At 33.8% G+C, this 20551-nt stretch overlaps 3 protein-coding genes and 1 pseudogene across 7 annotated transcripts; 3 read left to right on the top strand and 1 right to left on the bottom strand.

Moving 5' to 3' along the window:
* The first annotated feature begins 354 nt into the window (after positions 1 to 354).
* LOC133683125 (uncharacterized) lies at positions 355 to 960 on the top strand. Its single transcript, XM_062106654.1, has one exon. It carries the CDS (start codon positions 476 to 478, stop codon positions 776 to 778), a length of 303 nt encoding a protein of 100 aa, XP_061962638.1. The 5' UTR covers positions 355 to 475; the 3' UTR covers positions 779 to 960.
* An 11491-nt stretch (positions 961 to 12451) lies between these two features.
* LOC133682792 (uncharacterized) lies at positions 12452 to 15506 on the top strand. Its single transcript, XM_062106315.1, has 6 exons — positions 12452 to 13300; positions 13422 to 13554; positions 13901 to 14018; positions 14153 to 14189; positions 14287 to 14536; positions 14656 to 15506. The coding sequence occupies exons 1-6, from the start codon at positions 13091 to 13093 to the stop codon at positions 14790 to 14792; spliced, it is 885 nt and encodes a 294-aa protein (XP_061962299.1). The 5' UTR covers positions 12452 to 13090; the 3' UTR covers positions 14793 to 15506.
* Positions 15507 to 16041: 535 nt separating this feature from the next.
* LOC133682793 (uncharacterized) lies at positions 16042 to 17902 on the bottom strand. 5 transcript variants are annotated; one of them, XM_062106320.1, is made up of 3 exons: positions 17737 to 17902; positions 16690 to 16990; positions 16042 to 16531 (listed from the first exon to the last, which is right to left on the bottom strand). In XM_062106320.1, exon 3 carries the CDS (start codon positions 16483 to 16485, stop codon positions 16252 to 16254), a length of 234 nt encoding a protein of 77 aa, XP_061962304.1. In that variant the 5' UTR covers positions 16486 to 16531; positions 16690 to 16990; positions 17737 to 17902; the 3' UTR covers positions 16042 to 16251. The 5 variants fall into 5 exon arrangements, with proteins under 5 accessions (XP_061962304.1, XP_061962303.1, XP_061962301.1 ...); XM_062106319.1 differs by having other exon boundaries at positions 16690 to 16741; XM_062106317.1 differs by lacking the exon at positions 16690 to 16990 and having other exon boundaries at positions 17691 to 17902.
* Positions 16691 to 19989, top strand: LOC133682988 (pentatricopeptide repeat-containing protein At1g05600-like; annotated as a pseudogene).
* The last annotated feature ends 562 nt before the right edge of the window (positions 19990 to 20551 follow it).

Raw genomic sequence — 20551 nt, 5'->3', positions numbered from 1 at the left:
GACTGGACCGAAGTTATTTCCATTTTACATACCTCTGACATTACCCTATTTATACTATAATTTTGTTTGTAAAGGATATCATGATGAAGTTGATTTAATTTTACCATCATCGTCGATCGTCGAAGAGTTTTCGCGATGCAGATATTGTTGTTACTATCTATCCTCTGCCTTGCACGAGTTTTATCGGCATCATGTCCTTGTAGACTTTAACCAAACAGTTGAGTATCGCAGTCGTGTGGCTAATGGTCGACTAATAAGAACCACAGATGTGACATTTTCAATTTCTGTCGTTTCTGACTGAATACGGCTGCCAACGTTAGGCTCATGGGCCATAACTATTTAATGCGACCTTAGGCTTAATTTCCCTCAACCAGAAATCTCCCTCCAGCAATAATTATACCCAAGCTGATCTTAAGGATTCCAAATCTAAGAGAGACAAAGAAGCTCGAGCTTAGAAGGAGAGATCAAAGCAATAATGGGGAATTGGTTTGCGAGGATTTACCAGGCGGTGCTCTCAGTTGACCAAGACAGCGAGGATGATAAAAGCAACCTCATTACCCCATCATCAAGCAGCTTAAGAATCAAGGTCCGTATGACAACAACGCAACTAAAGGAGTTGATGACACAAGCGGATTTGAGCGAAGGCAACTCGGAGCTTGGTAGCATGATCCTCCAAGAATGCTTAGATGGCAGGTTTCGTGCTCGTGTTGTCGTTGGAGATGAAGGTTCGGTCTCATCCGAATATGCAAAGAATTTATATACTATCAAGGAAGAGTAAAATGGGTTTGGAAGTTATCAAAATAAGGAGATTGATGTAACTTTGAATATGTTTTGGAAATTCTGTACTGCTTCTGTATTTAGTGCATCAAGAGCGTCGAGGTATGCTGTAGAAATTATGTACTACTTCTATGTATATATAGTGTATAAAGAGCGCCGATGCATACAAGTTCCATTTTCTGACACCATTTTTTTTATACGCCCATGCCCTCCATTTGAAGCAAAGTCTATGGCTTTTTTCCATTTCTCTTTTCTGTGTTTAACTGAGTTTTAGCTGCCGGCTATAATCCAGAACATTAGTACTTTTTTTATATATAGTTACGAGAACAAACTCGTGGTTGACTTGGCTTAAGATTTGTTTATGGAGTCTGGTAGGTTGTATTTTAAAAAGTTTTTTATTTAAAATTATATTAAAATAATATATTTTTTATTATTATTTTAAAAATTATTTTTAATATCAACATATTAAAATAATTTAAAAATATAAAAAAATTAAAATTTTTATGAAACACCATTTAGAATGCTATTCCAAATGGTGTCTTAGGTCTCAAATTGAGGTAGGTTGACTCGCAGAGTGACATGTCTACTCAAGTTATTTTTTTAAAAAAAATATTGTTTTGATAAAAAAAAATTAATGTAAAATCTAATTTAATTAGGCTCTAGATTAGCAAATCATCGTGATAACATGATAAACCAAATTAAATTTTATAAATATATTATGTTTTTAACAGTTTGATTGCTGGAAAAAATGGGGCTAGTTTATTGATCCATTAAAAAAAGTAATTATATCATTAAATGATATTTTCAGAACAAAATAGAGACATTTAGGATAGAAAAGACAAAAAAAAAAAAAAACAGGAGAGAGAAGTAATTATATCCAATAGTGATATACAAGACATAATATATAACTGTTTTTATATTTTATTTGGTTGATAGTAAATAAAGCAGAATAAAATATAAAAAATTTATTTTAACTTTAATGTATATTATTATTAAACTTAAATATTTTTTTAAAAAAAAAAACTACATTCAACCTCTTATTGTTTGATTATAATTTTAATTTGTCTCCCTATTTTTAAAAAATTACGTTTTCCATTTTAATCAACTTAAAAATTAAAATAAAATAAAAAAAACAAATTTACCAAGTACAATACAAATACACATATTTAAGAATCATTAACTTAAATGAATAACCAGCAAAACCCAGAGTGATTGTTTTTCTGTTAAAGTTGAGAGCTTGAGAGAGAAATATGGATAAATTCAAGAGCATGTTAAAACTGAAACCAAACGCACAACAGCAATTAAGGGATTATTGGCAGGGAAAGCTACGCCAAGAGTGTCCTGACATTGAGCGAAAAATCAAAGGCAAGTGTCAAACTTTTCACTTTTTTTTTTCCATTATGGATTTTTTACAATTCTGATCTTGTATTGATGGGTTTGATTTGTTTAGTGTGTTTATAGTGAATGTGGGCTGAAAGAAAATCATGGGTTTGTTTTGTTTTTAGATTTTAAAGGAGAAAGGAAGCGTAGGGCAAGTTTATAAAGGTGTTCTACCTAGTGAACAAGTAGTAGCCCTCAAGCACATGCCTAAAAGCAACTCATGTGATTCTTTCCAGCAGGAAGTTGAAGGTAACAGACGCTAGGAGCAAAACATGGTGAAACAGACAATTGGGTTCAACTGAGGTGTTGCAGGGTTGTCTACTTCAGTGTGGCGTGGTGTGCCATTGCATTTGCTGCTCGACAAGTGTGGGATCTACACGGCCATAAAAATGGAGCCCTCGATGTTTGTTAGTTTTGAAGGTGGTAAGGATATGCCAGGTGGCGGTGGGTCAAAGTACAGGACTAGCATCAAGAAAGAGTTTGCTTTGGATCCATTTTGGTTGATGGGAATTCTGGGTTTTGGGTTTTCTAATCTTGAAGCTTGGATTGCTGGGTTTGTTTCATTTTGTGCAGTGATGGGTCAAAATTTACGTTGGAGATTGAAAGTTGAAAATTGAAAAAGAAAAGGGAGAAGAATAAGGTAGCCATGGTGTCTAGGGCATTTTAGTTTAATGGTAAAGTTGTAATATTAATATTTTAGTTTAATTTACGATTGCTTTGACCTCCATAATAAGAAGCATCTCCTTGTCCTTCGCTACCGATAAACATCTCATCTACACTTTTGACATATTTCAACTCCTCTTTTATCACCAAACCATCCATATTAATTTGTATTTTTCAGATTCAAGTTATATAATTACTAATATAATAAATATCAATATTAATTTATATTTTTCATGTTCGAGCCACGCCAAGTGGTTGCTAATATGATGAACACGGAAGGTTTATATGGTCGTTAATTTTAAGGCTCGTGGAATTAATCGAGGTGCACGCAAACTGGCTCGGACACCCACATTAATAAAAAAAAAAATATTTTCACATAATCTTTATCCTCATCCATCAAACCAATCTCAATTTATTTTAATAAAGGTATTTAAGACAATTAATAAAGATAAGTAACACTTGTATTGAAAGTTGAAGTTCAAAAGCTAAAGATAATGGTGTTTTGGAGTATGGTAACGGTTGTTTTTCACTCGGAAATGTATTAAAATAATATTTTTTATTTTTAAAAAATTATTTTTCACATCAGCACAGCAAAATAATTTAAAAACATCAAAAAAATATTAATTAAAAATAAAATTAATAAAAATAAAATTAATTTTTTTCAAAAATACTTTAAAAAAAGTAACTGTAACACCATGCATGAAATGTGCTATATTATTGACTTCTAATTGGAACCATACACTTTAGAATTTTGCTTTTGAATGAAAAGCCACATGAGCTTAAAGAGAAAGCAAAAATTGTGATTCTCCAAACGGGCACTTAGCCATATAGCTTTGGCTTTCGTGGAAACAAAGTATCGATATCAATAATGAGCTTGTCCACACGGCCCCGCACCAAGAAGTTTTACTTTCTGGTAAGAAGATTAAAAAAAAATTTAATGATTTTTTTATTTTAAATTAATAATTTTAGTATTTTTAAATTATTTTAATATGCTATGTTAAAAATAAATTTTAAAAATTAAAAAAATATTATTTTAAAAATAATTTAAATAAAAAATATTTTTAAAAATAATTTTTACCATATTCTTAAACACCCTACCAATCTAAAAAAAAAAAAAATATATTGGTCCGTGTAAATGGGCTGGGCTGGCCGGGGTGCTGGGAGCTAGGAACCTGGTCTCTGTAGTGGGGGCTTATTTCGTTCTTAATACACATCTTCTGAGTTCTAATTGGTGCAGTAGAATTTTATTTTATTTTAAAAAAAAAAGAATTATCATGTACTCGTGGAGGATGCTTTCAGAGCATATTTACCTGCTTAAAAAAAGTGGACGACAGTGATCGCGTAATTATAGGATTTGAATCCTCTCATGTTCAAAAAATATAAAGGTTATATTTATTAAAAAGGCTATGGCTTAATTATTGGGTTAATGTTTTTCTACATCTCTCTACTCTTTTCTGTTTTTTTTTTTTTATTAATATCATCCTTCGTTATCACCATATCCTTCCATCGATTTGAATCAGTAATGCTGTTAAAAAAAATTAATACGTGTCATGTTCCCACCACGTAAAATTAAAAATTAATACATTTTCATCCTTAATTTTTTATACTTTTTTTCTTAAAAAAACTCTAATATGAAGTTTTTTCTTCATTGTATTTATAATAAATACAATTCAGTTTCTTATAAATTTTTTAATTAATTTTTTACATGTGAAATTATAAACTTTGTAAAACTCTCTCTCTCTCTCTTTTAAGGCTATGTTTGTTTTTCAGAAAGTAATTTTTAGAAAATTATTTTTCAAACTTTTCTGTGTTTGTTTGTCATTAAAAAAGTTAATCAAAGAAAAATTTGGCTTGGTTTCCAGGAAAGTAATTTCCTAAAAAATTTGGACAGAAAACACTTTCTGAAAGTTGTGAAAAATTTAGAAATGTCATATTATTTGCTAATTATATTAAATTTGATCCTCAAACTTTTGATTGCTATATATATTTTGTTTGAATATTTATTTTTCAATTTCATCTCTTAAAATTTAATTTTTATTTTAACTTTGGTCCTTATTTTTATTATTTGTTTTTCCCTTATCATTTTTTTATTGGAATTTTTTATCTATCAAATTTGATCCTCACTCTTTTTATTGTTACTTATTTTATTTGAAATAATTTATGAAATGTTAATTATTATTATTTTAATTTCTTCATCTTTAATTTTTTTATTTTTTAGATTTGATCTCTATTATTTTGATTACTATTTATTTTATTTGAGATAATTTATGAAATTATATTTTTTTTTCAATTTTATTCTCATTCAACTTTTTAATTTGTAAGATTTGTTCCTCGTTGTTTTAATAAACTTGAGAAAAATAAAACATTAACAAGTTATTTTTCAGTTCATTTTCCATTACGTAACCAAACACTAGAAAGTGTTTTCTAATTTATTTTTCATTACACTATCAAACATCAAAAAATAATTCACATTTCAGAAGAAAATTACTTTCCAGCAAATAAACGGACCTAAATGAAATTCAATTTTTTTTATCACTAAATGAAATGAATTTGGATTGACTTTTTAACAAACAAAAACCAACCTTATTTACATTATTCAGATGACGTGGACAAGTTTTTATTTTTTCTTCAGTATTTAATAATTTCATGAACTGAAACCGTTGAAGGATATATAATTAAGAATTTATTAACACGTCGAGGATCTAACTGAGACTGTCCTGGTAAGTTGGAACTTTTATGAGGTTTTCCTAATTAAATGGGGGGCCAACGCACAACCTGGGCTGACCCAGGCGTGCGCAAATCGGAGCTTCGACTACCCTGGTCCAGCATCAGGGGCTTATTTCATTCTTCCCTGGCTTGTGATTAACTCGAATGACCTTTTTTTTGGCATCACATACGCTTGTTTTAGAATACAGCAAGGCGAATCAAACCCTAGCTACGACGGAATTTTTTTGAAAACAGCCATAGATGCCGGTTGCTAATTGCCGTGTTCCCACTCCGGCATATTCATAGCCAACAACCTCCGGTGTAGGCCCTGCAGGGGCTTCGTTTTCCAACAACAAGAAATTCCAACTTGCCATCATATGTGAGAGTTTACAACGTTGGTTTGAAGAAAAATGTGCACGTAATAATTGATGCGCCTTCCTCTTATTATTACAAGTGTAACCTTGAAGTGATATTGAAATGTTCTATAATTCTCAAGATATTGAATTATGTTTAAGAAGGTTTAAGGATGAAGTTGAAATTCATGTGTTTTTTATTGTTATTGACGAAAATAGACATAAGGAAAAAAATTGAAAATCAAGTAACGCCGTTGCCGTTACTTCATTCATCTTTTCTCTATTATTTTGTACATATTCTTTCCTTGCCGCGGGCAAATAGTTAACATACCAAAAAAAACAAAGGTATAGAAAACTATTTAGACTTATTATTAAATCTTACCCGGCAACTTAATTTTGAAATCTTAGAGTTGTTTTGACATAATTTAATTAATTTAATTGATTAAAAAACAATCCGAGTGATTAATAAAAAAATTAAAATAAAAAAAATAAAATTTACAAGAAAAAAACTTTTCAATTCAATTTCTTTTCTAAACTAGGTTTAACATTAAATCATATAAAAATTATATTGATTTGATATATTTAACTTATTCAGTTTAAAAATAACCTAAATGATTATTAAAAAAACTTATAAAAGTAGGTTGAATTGAAATAAAAACTTTACTCTATTCATTTATAAAGAATGAAGCTCTACGAGGCATCCCAGTTTTTTTTTAAATAGAGGGTAATACAAACATATGGCAAAACCATTTTCTTTGTAAAAATAACTCTAGAATTATATATTAATCAATTTCCCATAATTAAAAGGTGTAACTTTTCTTTTTTCTTTTTCGCTCCTTTTTTCCCTTTACTTCTGGGAATTCGCATACATATGTACCTCATAAATCATTATTGAACTTTCTTTCTCAGTCTTTTTCAATCTTCTCGCCATATAAGGTTACTTTAGGAAAATTTGGAACCTCGTAAGTTAATGCTGTTCAGATGTGATATAGATTTGGCACTGTTTGAGAACGCGGCTGTTATTATGTTTTTAAAAATTTTGATTTTTTTTTTTTATTAAAATTTAATATGGTTTGTACGTTTTGGATCGTTTTGATGTGCTGATGTCAAAAATGATTTTTAAAAAATAAAAAAACATCATTAGCATGCATTTTGGCACGAAAAGTTATTTAAAAAGCACCCGTAACCACACTGCCAAACAAACTCTTAATCTCAATTAACATAAAAGTTTATTAAAAAACACTTTATTGTGAACATAAAAAAAAAAAAGTTAGTGTTGTGGAATTATAAAATATAAAAGATGAATTACATATTCTTATCGGGAATTTAAAATTAAATAAACTGGTGTGACATACAATGAAAAGTATAATTAAATATTCTCGTACTTGTAATTTTGTCGAATATGCATGCTCTTTTTTAACTAAAAGATAAATAACATGACGTTATTTTAATAAGCCTGCGACTTTTTCTTGTTTGTTTTTTTTCCTGCAATCTTTCATGATTATAATTAATAATTTTGAGAACATGTGGCGCATACAGCAATATCTCGAGGCCCACGGTGTTTTTTTAATATTATTATTCTTTTTTATACACCAACAAATTACCTCGGGCCTGGAAGCTTTCCCTTTACGTACAAGCTTTAACTGTTCGAAAAGAAAAGAAAAAAAATTGAAAGGAGAGATTAGCAGAAGCAGCAGGAGCAGGGAAGACGATGCTGGACAACCTGGAGGTGGGTCTAAGTTGCCATGAAAATAGAATGGATAATGCAAGTCCAAGGAAACATATCTGGCCACGTTACTGTAAAAGCCTCTCCGTTGACTGATCATGTGCAGGGCCGACCATTCTAATTTTCATGGAGACCGTTTCTAACACCAGAGAATGCGGTCCTTGTCGCAAACCCTGAGAGAGCTTCAGAAGGAGAATCAACGGCCTGGAAATTGACCATTTCCACTAGAAAACAAGACCTAGCAGTAAGTTTAATGCTAGTAATTAATACTCTATAAGGAGGTGAATGGAAAGCACTGGCGAGGGCATGTGCTAGTTCTGCTGTGCCTGCCTGTCATGGCTTTGCAGTCTTCATGTGGGCTGGTACACGACGCTTTCCTCGCTCTCTTATGCTTTCTTTTCTTGTCTTTCTCAGTTTCCTCAGCTTGGCTCGCCTGTCCCCGAGCTAGCCCTTCTCTTACCTTTTTACCCCCCCGCTATCGATGCATGTTCTTATAGTTATGCACGTAAAATTGGCTGTATCCACCCTCGTTAAAAACACTAAAAAATGCCTTTGTAATGCTGCCACAGACAGGTTCCACCCAAAAATAAGCACTTGGGCAATGTTTGTTTGTTCAGCTAGTTTTAAATTTTTTAGTTTTAAATTATTATTATTTATATTTTAAAATTATTTTGATATGATAATGTTAAAAATAAAAACAAAAATAAATTTTCAAATCAAAATACTTTAAAAAATAAACTTTACTATCCCTTATCTGACAGCTGCAGCAACGTATATCATTATGCTTTCAATAAAAACTTGTATTTATTTATTTATTTTAAGAACTAAGCCGCAATACACTCTAAAATTAATGATTATGTAAGTCTCAAGTAATCCTGAGGTTTGTGGATTCGAAATAGTGATTTCTAGAAGCAAATCGAAAGTCTGACTAGTTGAGCTACACACATCAAGTTTTAATAATCATAAAATTTACTTTTAAGATTATTAAAAGATGTCTACGAAATATATTTTAGTAAAAAATACCAAAATATAGAATACATTGATTTAAAGTAAAAAATAAATAAATGAAAAATTAAATTTTTTTATAAATGTTTTTTGAAACACGCAAAAAATAAAAAGACGCTTAATCGGATTACGCAAACTCTCCTTAAAACGATGACACGCGTATCTGCTGTCATTATCAACTCTTTTACAAGATAGAGAGATTTTTTCAATTTCACAATTTCCCCCTCACCCAAGGCAGCGGACAACGCATATGCAGCGCAAATGACAAATTCAACCCTTTCAAAAAAAGCCCAGCCTTAGCAGCAACCAACAGAGCCGACACAAAAATGGTTAAATTTTAAAAAATAAGGTAAAATATAAAAAAACAAACAGATAACTTAAAGATTATTAATGAAATTACAGCGAATTTTTAAAGATAAATAAAGGACAGGTTTGACCGATCTCTTGGACAGTCGAACCGTTTGTGTGCTAGCGACAGTCATGATTCGGTTTCAGAGTATTAATTATGTCTAGTGGAGATCTGATTTACCCCTTTTTTTTACTCCCTTGCCTTATCCTATTTGACCATTTTATTAAATGCCGGTTCCTCCGCCAAGCCACCGTTTGTTTTAGAGTGTGTTTGGTATTGTGGTAACTATTCTAGTTGTGATTTAAAAAAATTATTTTATAAAAAATATTTTTAGTTAAGGTTGATTTGAAAAAATAGATATTTGATTAAAACTGTAGTTAAAATTAAGGTTGAGTAAAAAGTAGCTTAATGTGTTTAGTTAAGAATACTTTTGAAATTAAAGTTATAAAATAATTTAAAAATATATATATATTAATATTGATGGTTTTTAATTTAAAATTTTGTAGATTTAACTATTGATATTACATCATAAAATAAATAATACTTTATATAAAATATTTTTTATTTTTCCATTAAAATATCTACAATTCTGCAAATGCTACGTCATTAAACGATCTTTGTCTAATTTATGTAGTTAAATATTGAATAATATTAAATACTAGTTTTTCAAATAAAATACAATTAAAATAATAAAAAATAATTTTTTTTTGCTGGATCGAACTCGTTTTAATATATTTTAAGTTTTGAACCGGAACCGGGTCGGCCAGAATAATACAGCAAGCTACATTATTGACGCGAACAGTGCAACACTGCACTGTTTAATTAGCATCAACATTGCAGCATGCTGCACTGTTGACGCGAATATTGCAGCATGCTGCACTGTTCAAGCAAATTAATTGGCATGAACAGTGCAGCATGCTGCACTGTTCATGCCAATTAATTTACTTGATGTGCGAAAGCATGCAACAGAGAGGGAAAAACGCGACAGAAAGCATGTAAATTCTGCTTCAACGAAATCGTGTTTTTAACGCAGATAATGGTAGGTCCCACGTATAAAAATCACGGCTCATTTCTTAACTAAACGCTATGTTATCACTGTTACATGCTAAACGCAACCACAAACTCTTAGCCAAACGGACTCTAATACATTCTCGAAGTTGTGTTTCGTGCTGTGGTTGGGTAGGCTTTTAAAAAAATTATTTATTTTTGACATGATAATATATAAAAAAAATTATTTAAAAATCAACATCCACAACCATCAAGGGCACCCTTTCCTTCCTTTTTATTTAGTTTCCATCTTAAATTTCTTTGTAATTTTTTTTCCATCCAAATGCATCTACACTTACAGAAAATATATACAAGTTTTAATTCCATCTCTAAGATTTATGAAATATATCAACATAATAAATTTTCTTTTCAAAAACCAAAAACCAAAAATAAATAAATAAATAAAATTAAATTTAACAAAAATTATAATCCACTATTTGTGATGGGGGGCTCTTATTCATGAGACCCTTGTTAGAAAGATAATGGTTTCCATAGTTTTGAAATCCGGTCCAGCCCAACAGATTGATCCGGGACTCGGCCGATCCGGGGCTGGAACCAGACTGAGTTGAAGAGAAAACTGGGGAGGGAAAAACTCGATGTGACCCGGCAAGACCCGGTTATAAGTCTGTCAACTTAGTTTTTTTTTTTTTTACTAAAACAATAGTGTTTTAATTAAAAAAATGAACCTGATAATCCAATGAAAACCTGATTACCTGATTAAAATCCAGATCCTGAAATTTAAACCGGCCGGGTCTTAAAAAAGTATAATGATTTCCCTTGCTTTAAACATCATAGCAGATTCGGTCACATTGACGTAGAAAGAGACGGTGGAAGGGGACAGTAGCAACCTGAATTGACGGAATCATCATGGATTTGGAATCGAAAACCATGAAGAAGAGGGGACCCTTTTTCTCAAAATAAGAAGAAAGGTGCGATGTGAGCGTCATTTTTGAGGAATTTAGGTTTGATGATTGCCCAGCAATGTAAACTCAATTACTATCGACTCCTGTGTGCTTTTTATACTATACTGAATGCCATTGGCTGCGTCTTTTAATTTCCAGGTTTTCGTTTCTGTGTGTCTTGAATTTTCTTCAAGATGGTAGGGACGAAGCTTGTGCAGAGAGGAGGGGTAATTGCCTGTGAATTTCAATTTATTTATTTTTTTCTTACGCATCCCTTCTAGTCTTTCACTGTGTTTTTCTCTTTGTGGTGTTACGAGGAAATTCTCAAAATCAGTTTTTATTTAACTTTTCGGTGATTATAGAAAATCAACAAAGAGAAAGAGGAAGAGGAAGAGGTTAAAAAATATTTTTAAATATATATTTATTTTTGAAATAATTTTTTATTGTCGTAACGTGCCTGATGAAAACCTTTCTATAACCTTTTCGTTTTCGGAGACCTTCTATTTCTTTTTTCAATACCTAGTGACATAAATGTATTAAAAATGAAGTTTATGAATATAACATAAATATCTAAAACTACAAGGATCAAATGAATATAACAAGTATTTATTAACGAAGGAATTAACTAGTACTTTGCAACCGGATCCCTAATGTACACACGCATGCACGCTTCACTGCACATATGCATACATATTATTAAAAGTATTTTCTTTTTCACATCAATTAATTTGGGAATTAGTGTCTTCAACAGCAGTCACTAAATATTCTTACAATAATTTAGAAGGCTGTGCCAGAAAGCCTTGGCCCACAAAACCGAACCACATGATCCACTTTTTCGGTTAAGGGAAAGAATGGCTGCAGGCTGCAGGGAGGGTGTGGAACGGAACCAATTAAACAAGCTGGGAGGTCAAGGTATCATATCTCGAAGACCCACAAATGCCACAAATAGAAAATGCAGTAGAAGGTTGAGTACAGCGAAGCAGATGTTTATGCTGACCCACCAGGCAAGTATCTGTAGGATATCGACTTGTATAATATTACTAGGGATAACTACATATCAGTCCCCAGATTATATAGATTGTAACGAACCAGCCACAATTCTTTCTTATTTTATTGCCCAGAACGAATCAATGTTACTACAGCCTTGAAGTTTTTCTGTGTCTATTTGTAGGCAATGTAGGTGTTGTCTTGGGATTTATAAACGTCATTGTTTTTCCTAAGCTAGTTTACATATAAACTGAGATTAATTTCTCATTCGGAACTTGTCTCCATGAAAATTTAATATATCTCTTCGATGCTGGTTTTAAAATTTAAATCTAGAAAATAATAAAATGAAACAAACTTCTTTAATCACTGACCCAAAACATTGGGGACGTTAACTGGGGTGAAAATGTGGTAGGAAGCAACTTTGGGTAAAACATAGCAAAGGTTTGAAGACTGAAGGCTGATCTGTGAATGTCTACATATACTGGGACTGATTTGTAGTTTTCCCATTATATTAGAGAGAGAAAGTGGCTGATACAGAAAAAAAAGGTTGGTCTTTGATCCTGAAGATTTTCATTGGACAACCTTGCCTACTATCGTCGTGGGTGTCCACTAGCAGCTTTTTTTGTCTTCTCCTTTTCCCTTGTTAATTTTATCATCTCTCCTTCTCTATGTATTGATGCTCTATATTATTTTCGTGTACATAAATATAGTAAATATTTCATGAAAGGGTTTCTTTTCTCTTCTCTTCTCTTCGCTTGTTTCTCTCTCCCCCCCTTTAACAGTAATGATTTTCTCGTTACGGGCATCGTTGTTGAGGAATCTGAGGAGTTGTGGTTGTGAAAAAGTGGCAGATAAAGCATTAGAAAAACAAGTAGTAGAAGAACAAGAACAAGAACAAGAAGAAGAAAAACGGACAGAAACATAGATAGGCACACGAGTGTTTTGTGCGCGTAGAAAAGAAAGAGTGCTTGTTTGTTGATTGATGCGATCATCATCAAAACAAACGGCTCTTTCTGGCTTCTTTTTTTATACCTTCTCTTACTATTTCCCTCTTTATTTGGTCTTTCTCGGGGGTGGTTGATTTTTGCTCTGGCTGAAGGGTAGTTCGTTTATTAAATTTCTCTCTTCCCCCCCTTGTTTTATTTGGTGCTTTTTTTCTGTATTGGTTGCACTGTGAACAATATTGTGTATCATCATGGCTCAAAATAGGCCCTTTCAGATGGCCGTGGGTGGTGGCAATTCGAGGCAGTACAATGACACAACTTTTACCAAAATCTTTGTTGGTGGTTTGGCTTGGGAGACACAAAGAGATACCATGAGGCGTTATTTTGAAGAGTTTGGAGAGATCCTGGAGGCTGTTGTTATCACAGATAAGAACACGGGGAGATCCAAGGGCTATGGCTTTGTAAGCCCATTATTTGTTTTATATCCTTGTTTTTTTCCTTTGCAAGGGGCATATTCTTCCATTTTTCCTCCCATTGCATGATTTGTTTATGATGGTGGGTCTTCGCTCTTGCTTCTTACAGGTTACATTCAAGGATCCGGAGGCAGCCGTGAGAGCTTGTCAGAACCCATCTCCAGTGATTGATGGAAGGAGGGCAAACTGCAATCTTGCGTCACTTGGTGGACAAAAGAATCGTCCACCAACTCCTCAACATGGTTCATTTCTCTCTTCTCTGTCATCACTTTTCCATTTCTTGCCAAGTACTTGGTAGAATACTTTGCTAATCTCAATAAATATCCACTTTCTATGCAAAAGTTAATAATCCCTTGAATATTCAACCAGCATTGTGCCGCGAAACAACGCGAAAAAAGGGGGCAAATGCCCTTTTGTCTTCCATTCCAAAAACATGTAAAGATTCCAGGTTTTTAACCCACCGTGGCAAGCTAGCTATAACATGCTTATAATTACTCTATTCGTCTTCTAGCAAAACTGAAATGTGGATATATATCCACTGAACAAGAGGATTAAAGTATTTACTCTAGAACAAAAATGAAATCGCAGGCACAGGACGGTTTAGACCAGTGCATGGATTAGTGGCTCCACCAACTTTTCCTGGTTCCTCGGCTCCATACATCTACCAACCCTCTGGTCAATACTCATTTCCTTATTCAGCTTATGGGTAAGTAAAAACAGTAACAGAGATAAATCACAAGGGAATTTTTCATCAATTTCCCTCCCTTCTAATATGCCTTCAATTCCTTGTTCATTCTTATCAAATAAATTCTCCCTCTTCCTTCTTATGTCATCTCACAGGTACGCTGGATATTCACAGGATGCCATGTATCCCCTGGTCAGTATTGGCATGATATACTTGCATAATATTGAATGTCTTGTGCTACTAATTTTATCTGCGTTGTTTGACCACAGTTTTATGGCCTTGTTTGCAGAGCTATTATGGTGTTTACGGAGGGCAACAATTCTCACCTTACTATACTACTGGAGGGGCATCAGGAACACCAGGGATGTTCCCACACAGTCTCTACCCATTCTATACTCAGTATGCACAGAGTAGCCAAGCACATGGTTTTGGAATTCAATATCCCCAAATGGTACAGTACCCTTATTCACCTCAACAACATGGATCTACAGGAACCTTGTCACTTCCTTCTTCTATTGCAATGGCGACTACTACTGCAGGTGATCACTCTAATAATTTCCCTAACTTCATTCATGCAGCAAATTTATTCATTTTATGCTTTACTTAATTGACGACGAAAGGCAAATGACAGGATAATTTGAATGTAATTTTGCAACAGGTGCAGCCACAATGACTACGACTACAACAGCAACAGCAGTGGCAGCACCAACAGCAACTACAGTGGTGGTGGGAACAGGACCAGGTGCTTTGCAAGCATCTGGAGCAGCTACTGAACAAAATTTATCAACCGAATAAGTTTGGAACATAATTCGTTGTCCTCTCACAAGACGGACAACATCCACAAATCGCGGACCTAGAAAAAATGATGGGAAAAAAAAAGAATAAGGAAAATATTCTTTCAAGTCACTGATTGAAAAGGAGGATTATGCCTGATCATCAGCTAGCGTAACAATAGAAGGATCCAAGAATTCAGCATAAGATTGTTCATTTCATGGAAAAGGGCATCTGAGATAAAAGCTCACTCCACTGACCCTTCAATTATTCAAGCCCCCCCAACACTATCAACTTCATCGTTATACATGTTCGGTCTAGGACACTGGGGAGGCTCCAGTAGTTGTTAACATTAATTAGGAGGAGAAATCATATTCATTAATTTTATGTATTAGCATAAGTTGGATCCAATATTGGCTTTGGATTCTACCTCAGATACTAATCAGCAGATTATTATGTCTTGGAAGCAGAGAGCATCCGACAGCATACTCTTGTTTATATTCGGCAGTAATCAGGGTTTGAAGATTGGTTTTATATCTTTGAACCCATCTTGGTCAACAAGAAAGTTGGGCTAAGAACAATGCGGTCATTAACTTGTACTTTTTTTGCTTGTTAATTACTCATGATTGATTACTTTTTTATAATAGGATCAGAACATTAGTTGGGGAAAAGAGGATTGTGCCTCTCCCTCTCTCTTGTTTCCCCTTGTTTACTGACAATCATCTCTTTTACATTTCATCTTTCGTTTTCAATCGGCATTTCATTTCTTATTCAAATCTCTTCTTTTGCATGATCACATCTTTTGGGGTATGTGTTTGGAATCCAAGGGGAGTCAAATGGAAGTGGGTACCTTATCTGTTTCAGAGTTGGGCATGCGGGTCTGCATCATATGCTTGTGACAGTTTGAATTCGATTGCAAAGTATGTGGAGAAGTTTTTTCTGCTATACAATTGATGATGAGATGAATTTAAACTAAGATCATTGATATGGATAATGCACACATCAAATCACATAGAAGTTATATGTCAATGGCTAATGAGGATGGGTCCTTTTGTTCTTATCAAATCACATAGAAGTTGCAAATTGAAATGCCATCCTCTACTTGAAATCTACACATTCATGCAATGACATTGGTTTTTTCTTCTCAATAACCGCCAGAAAATGCCATCTCTATAAGTAGCTGATAGCTTCAATAAAAGCTGCCTGACACCTAAAATCTGGCATTTGTGTATAAATACTGGAACGAGTAACCAAGCTTCTTGAAATACTATAATTTGTGTCAAAGCTCAAACAATTTCCTTCCTTATAAAACATCCAATTTGAATAAGTGAACAGTATTTTTCTTGAATAGAAATGTTACAGAAATTATCATACAACACAACATATGGTAGCACCAGCGCAGAATCTATAACAGAACAACAAAACCCTCGGCAAATCAAGAGGGGGTGGGGTGGCTACAATAAGCCACTCTTCCAATGCCTTCCTAGTAAGGCAGAAAGTCAGCACCACCAGGCTTCTTTACAAGGATTTGATTGTACTCAGGCCTGGACGTGAGATTCTTGAAGAAGAAAAAAGCAATGAGAAAGAACAGAATGAAGAAGATCTCAAATTCGGCGAAGCGTACAAAGGCAAAGACCTCATTCATTACTCGAGCCAGTGCTGATTCATTCCTTTTGCTCCCACTTGTCCTAACTTGCCTGATATCATTCCTGGCCATCTCTCTATCTTACTCCTCAACTTCCGCTCTTTTAATCAATTATAATCTGTGTTGTAGTCAGCAAAGCAGATGTCAGGACAGAGCTGATCCATAGAAGCGGTATAAGCTTAGAAAATGAAGACTATCCAGTTCAATCAATCTAAATGGGGCTCCCATCTGATTCAAATAGATGAGCCAACTATAACAAAAAAGGATAGGGCATACAATGGCTACAATGCGTGAAACAAAGGGCGCTTGCAGGCTAACGCTGGCCAGTCTGTTCATTTTGAGGTTGCATCAAGCTCTTAGTAATTTGAAAAATTTAAGATTTACTTAGTTAATCCAAAACAGCAACATCATGTCATGCTAAAAGAAAGTCCAGTAAGAATATCTATATCAAGCATTCTAGAGTAACTAGACAAGAAGCTAGTCTCATGGGTCTCTCAAACTCCTAAACCTTTGAGCTTCCTTGAGTATTTGGATATACGATGCAGCAACTACGTACAGGAACAAAACAATTGAAAACCTATCCAACAGAAATGTAAGCTGAATGAATGTTTTTATTTAAAGCAGCAATATCCAAAAAAAAAAATTATTTGAAAGAACCCGAATACACCAAGTGTTACATGACAAGCAAATTATCCAGCAATAATAATAATAAAAAAAACACAATATAACAAACATACTTGTTCAGCACCTACGAAACAAGAAAAACTGCTCTGCAAATCTAAACACATCAAGACCTGCTCTTCAAACAAAACTCCTAAAGAGCAAATCTAGCCCCGAAACAACTGCAAACTACCATCATACAGACACTTACATCCTCGAGTGGAAATTGCATCAAAAGATTATACCAATAAGCCTCCCCAATACCCTGTCTATCATTTTCCTCCAATCAGGTCACAAGTAGTAACATCCAATACCCGTTTTCTTTTTTTAATTAAGACCATTTTATCCTAAATTTAGAGGTCGAATTACTCTAAATTCTAACAACGGTAGTTCATTCATTTTCATTTGAAAATCAACACCAAGCAATCAGCGCCCTCGAAAAGGAAGAAAAATATTGAAAGTCATCGATTTTCTATTAAGATCTAAGATTTATACTTTAAAAAATTGTACAATTCATATAGAATCTTCAAATTAAAAGAAAAGATTGTACGATTAGAATTAAACGCATAATCAGACAGATACACACGCATACGAAAAGATTGATGAGATCTACCTACCCACACACACGCACGCACGCACACAGGGGGGGGGGGGAGCGCGCACCTCTTGTCCAATCGCGAGGTGCAGCAATGGAGAAAGTGGAGCGAGCGAGCGATTAATGTTTCCTTCCTTTATCTGGATTTATACCAAGTGACGACTCCTTCTTTTTCTTTTTTAATAATATATCATTTCACGTTGGTTTTTCCTTTGACCGCCTCTTATTGACTGGGTTGACCGTCAAAAACGACGCCTTTCCCTTTTAATAAGAAAACAATGCCATTAATTCCCTCAAGTTTTAACAGGTCTATTTTTTCTAAACGGCAGCGTAACGGTAACATGAAAATCGGAGACAGGCGACCTCAATGGATTCCTTAACAGATATCTATTGAATCTCACTACTGTTACCCAAATTAAACTTTCGAAGCCGCTATTTCATTGGTTCGGTTGAAGTAGAGCACAATTATGGTTTTTTTTTTAATTATAGATGTTTGGATTAATTCACGTGTTTTTAAATAATTTTATAAATTTTAAAATTAATAATTATATAAGTTTTTAGTAACAGAAAACTTTATTACAAGAGAGAACTCGAACTCAATCTCAGGCCAATTGTGTTTCGCTTCTTAATTAAACAGATCGTGCATGGCTCTTTTTGTCTTTTGGATTCTCATAGATTTTATTTGAGATAATCTCAGCTCAACTCTATGCTATGTCATTAAAAAAGTTTCATCTACTTCCTTTCATGGCTTTCAGCCCATATTTAATTTTATAGCCGCCTTGTTAGCTTTAATTTGCCTAGCGTTAAATTGATTTGAAGGTCTCATTGAAATTGCTGGTCAAATGATTAACATTAAGTGCATTTCTTTTTTCTTGCTTGCCCCTGTTCTGATAATTTAAAAAAAATTATTTATCTTATTCGGAATGCCACCATTTTAGACTCTACAAAAATTAGCGATTCGATTTGTCTTTCTTTTGCTTATGCTATAACATAATCCTGGTCTTTTTTGTAGTTCAAAGTCAAACTAAATGTTAATTTTTCTGTAGATACAAAATTAATTTTCGACGTGAGATGCCCGGGGCTTCTAGCACCGATATACAACTAGATCTCTCAGATTTTGAGGAGCCAGAGAAATCCATTAACAGCGTTGCAGATTTTCAAGTAAGCGAAAGACAAATGCGCCAGTTATCGTCACAATGGTCCTGTCTATGCCACCATGATTGGCATCCTTGGAAACCCGGGCCGAATTACTGAGATGAAAGAGGATTCCTGTGAGCGCTAAGATTCAGACTTGGTGACTGCAATCAAGACCCATACGAGTGCTGGCCTAATAAGCGCAGCTGTCTCACTCTTCAAGAGCATTCCAAAGTTCAACTGTGTAAACTGGACGAAATCTTTCAATACCCTTTTGCATATATTGGTGAAGGAATCAAAACTCGAGGCAGCACACCGTATTTTCTTGGGGAACTCATGCGTGGGAAGTGAAGTCTCGCTTTCATGGCCTGAACCTGCTACTGGATGCTCTTTGTCAGCGTAATCGCTTTGACCTTGCAACCAAGTCTTCCAAGAGACGGATTATCAGGATCCCGTCCGAACAAGGATAGTTGTCGAATTCTTGTGAAGGGGATGTGCGAAGATGGAAGGCTAAACGTGGCCACACATTTGTTATGTTCAACGTCCTGGAGGATATCTCAAAGGGGGAGCGGTGAGGAATGAGGATATTGTGGTATATAGAACACTTCGGATGCTTTATGTGATATCGGCTATCGGGCAGGTTGAAGACGCCTTGGAAATCCTCGGTAAGATCCTAATGAAGGGGGTGAAGGCACCTAAGCGATGCCGGGATCGTCTTGATCTTAGTCAGTGCAATAATGGTGAAGATATGAAACCCACTAAGCGTTTGATTAATGAAGCTCTAATCAGAGGTGGAGTTCCCCGTTTGGGTAGTTATTCAGCGATGGCTGTTGATCTTTACCGTGAAGGCAAGACTGGTGATCAGACTGGTAAAGTGCTAGATAAAACTCAAGAGAGAGGCTATAAAGACCATCACTTAGGGCTTATGAAGCGAAGGTCACCGCATTATGAAGAAAAGGTAGTACCGGCGGTGAAGCCATTAATGTAACTGTAAGGTTGAACTTATATTGTTTTATTGAAAGGAGCGACGCAGGGTATCCCGCAATCGCTGTCGGATACTTTAAAAAGATGGCTAAGCAGGTGGGTTGTGTTGCCAACCAGAAACTTATGGCATTTTATTGGATGGACTTTGTTGAGATGGCAGGCTCATTGAAGCAAGTAAGGTTTTGGAAGAGATGTTCATTAAGGGCGCGTTTAAATTTTTGTTAAAAATTATTTTTTATTATATTTTTATATCATTTTAACGTGATAATTTTAAAAATAATATTTTAAAAAATAAAAAACAATTTGTAACCGGTTTCCGGGTAAAACAAAACGAGTTTTGAGGGAATAAAGATATTTATTTGCTCCTTTCAAGGATACCAAGGCAAAGCACCGTTTGACACCATTTCTTATTTTTGGTCGTCGGTTTTTACAAAATTAAAAAACCTTAGTAATATTTCCAGTTTGCTTTACATCATATTAGTTTAGTTTTATAACCCCTATTATAAGTTTATTGTGATAGCTCTGATTGATTTAATATATTTTATTTTATTATTTTTTTATATATTTTTTAATACTGAGTTATTTTAGAATATAATTTTTTGTATTTTTTTTTCTTTTGACATGCATTCTTTTTCTTCTAACCATCATTATCATGTTTTTGTTTTTAAATTTGGTTCATTTAATACCATTATCTTTTCTATCATATATTTAAATAAAATTATTTTATTACACCTAGTAGGGTAGGGTTTATGACTCAAATTATAT

Source organism: Populus nigra, chromosome 2, assembly GCF_951802175.1.
Source record: "Populus nigra chromosome 2, ddPopNigr1.1, whole genome shotgun sequence".
NCBI classification, from domain to species: domain Eukaryota; kingdom Viridiplantae; phylum Streptophyta; class Magnoliopsida; order Malpighiales; family Salicaceae; genus Populus; species Populus nigra.
This window is presented reverse-complemented; position numbering and strand designations above follow the sequence as displayed.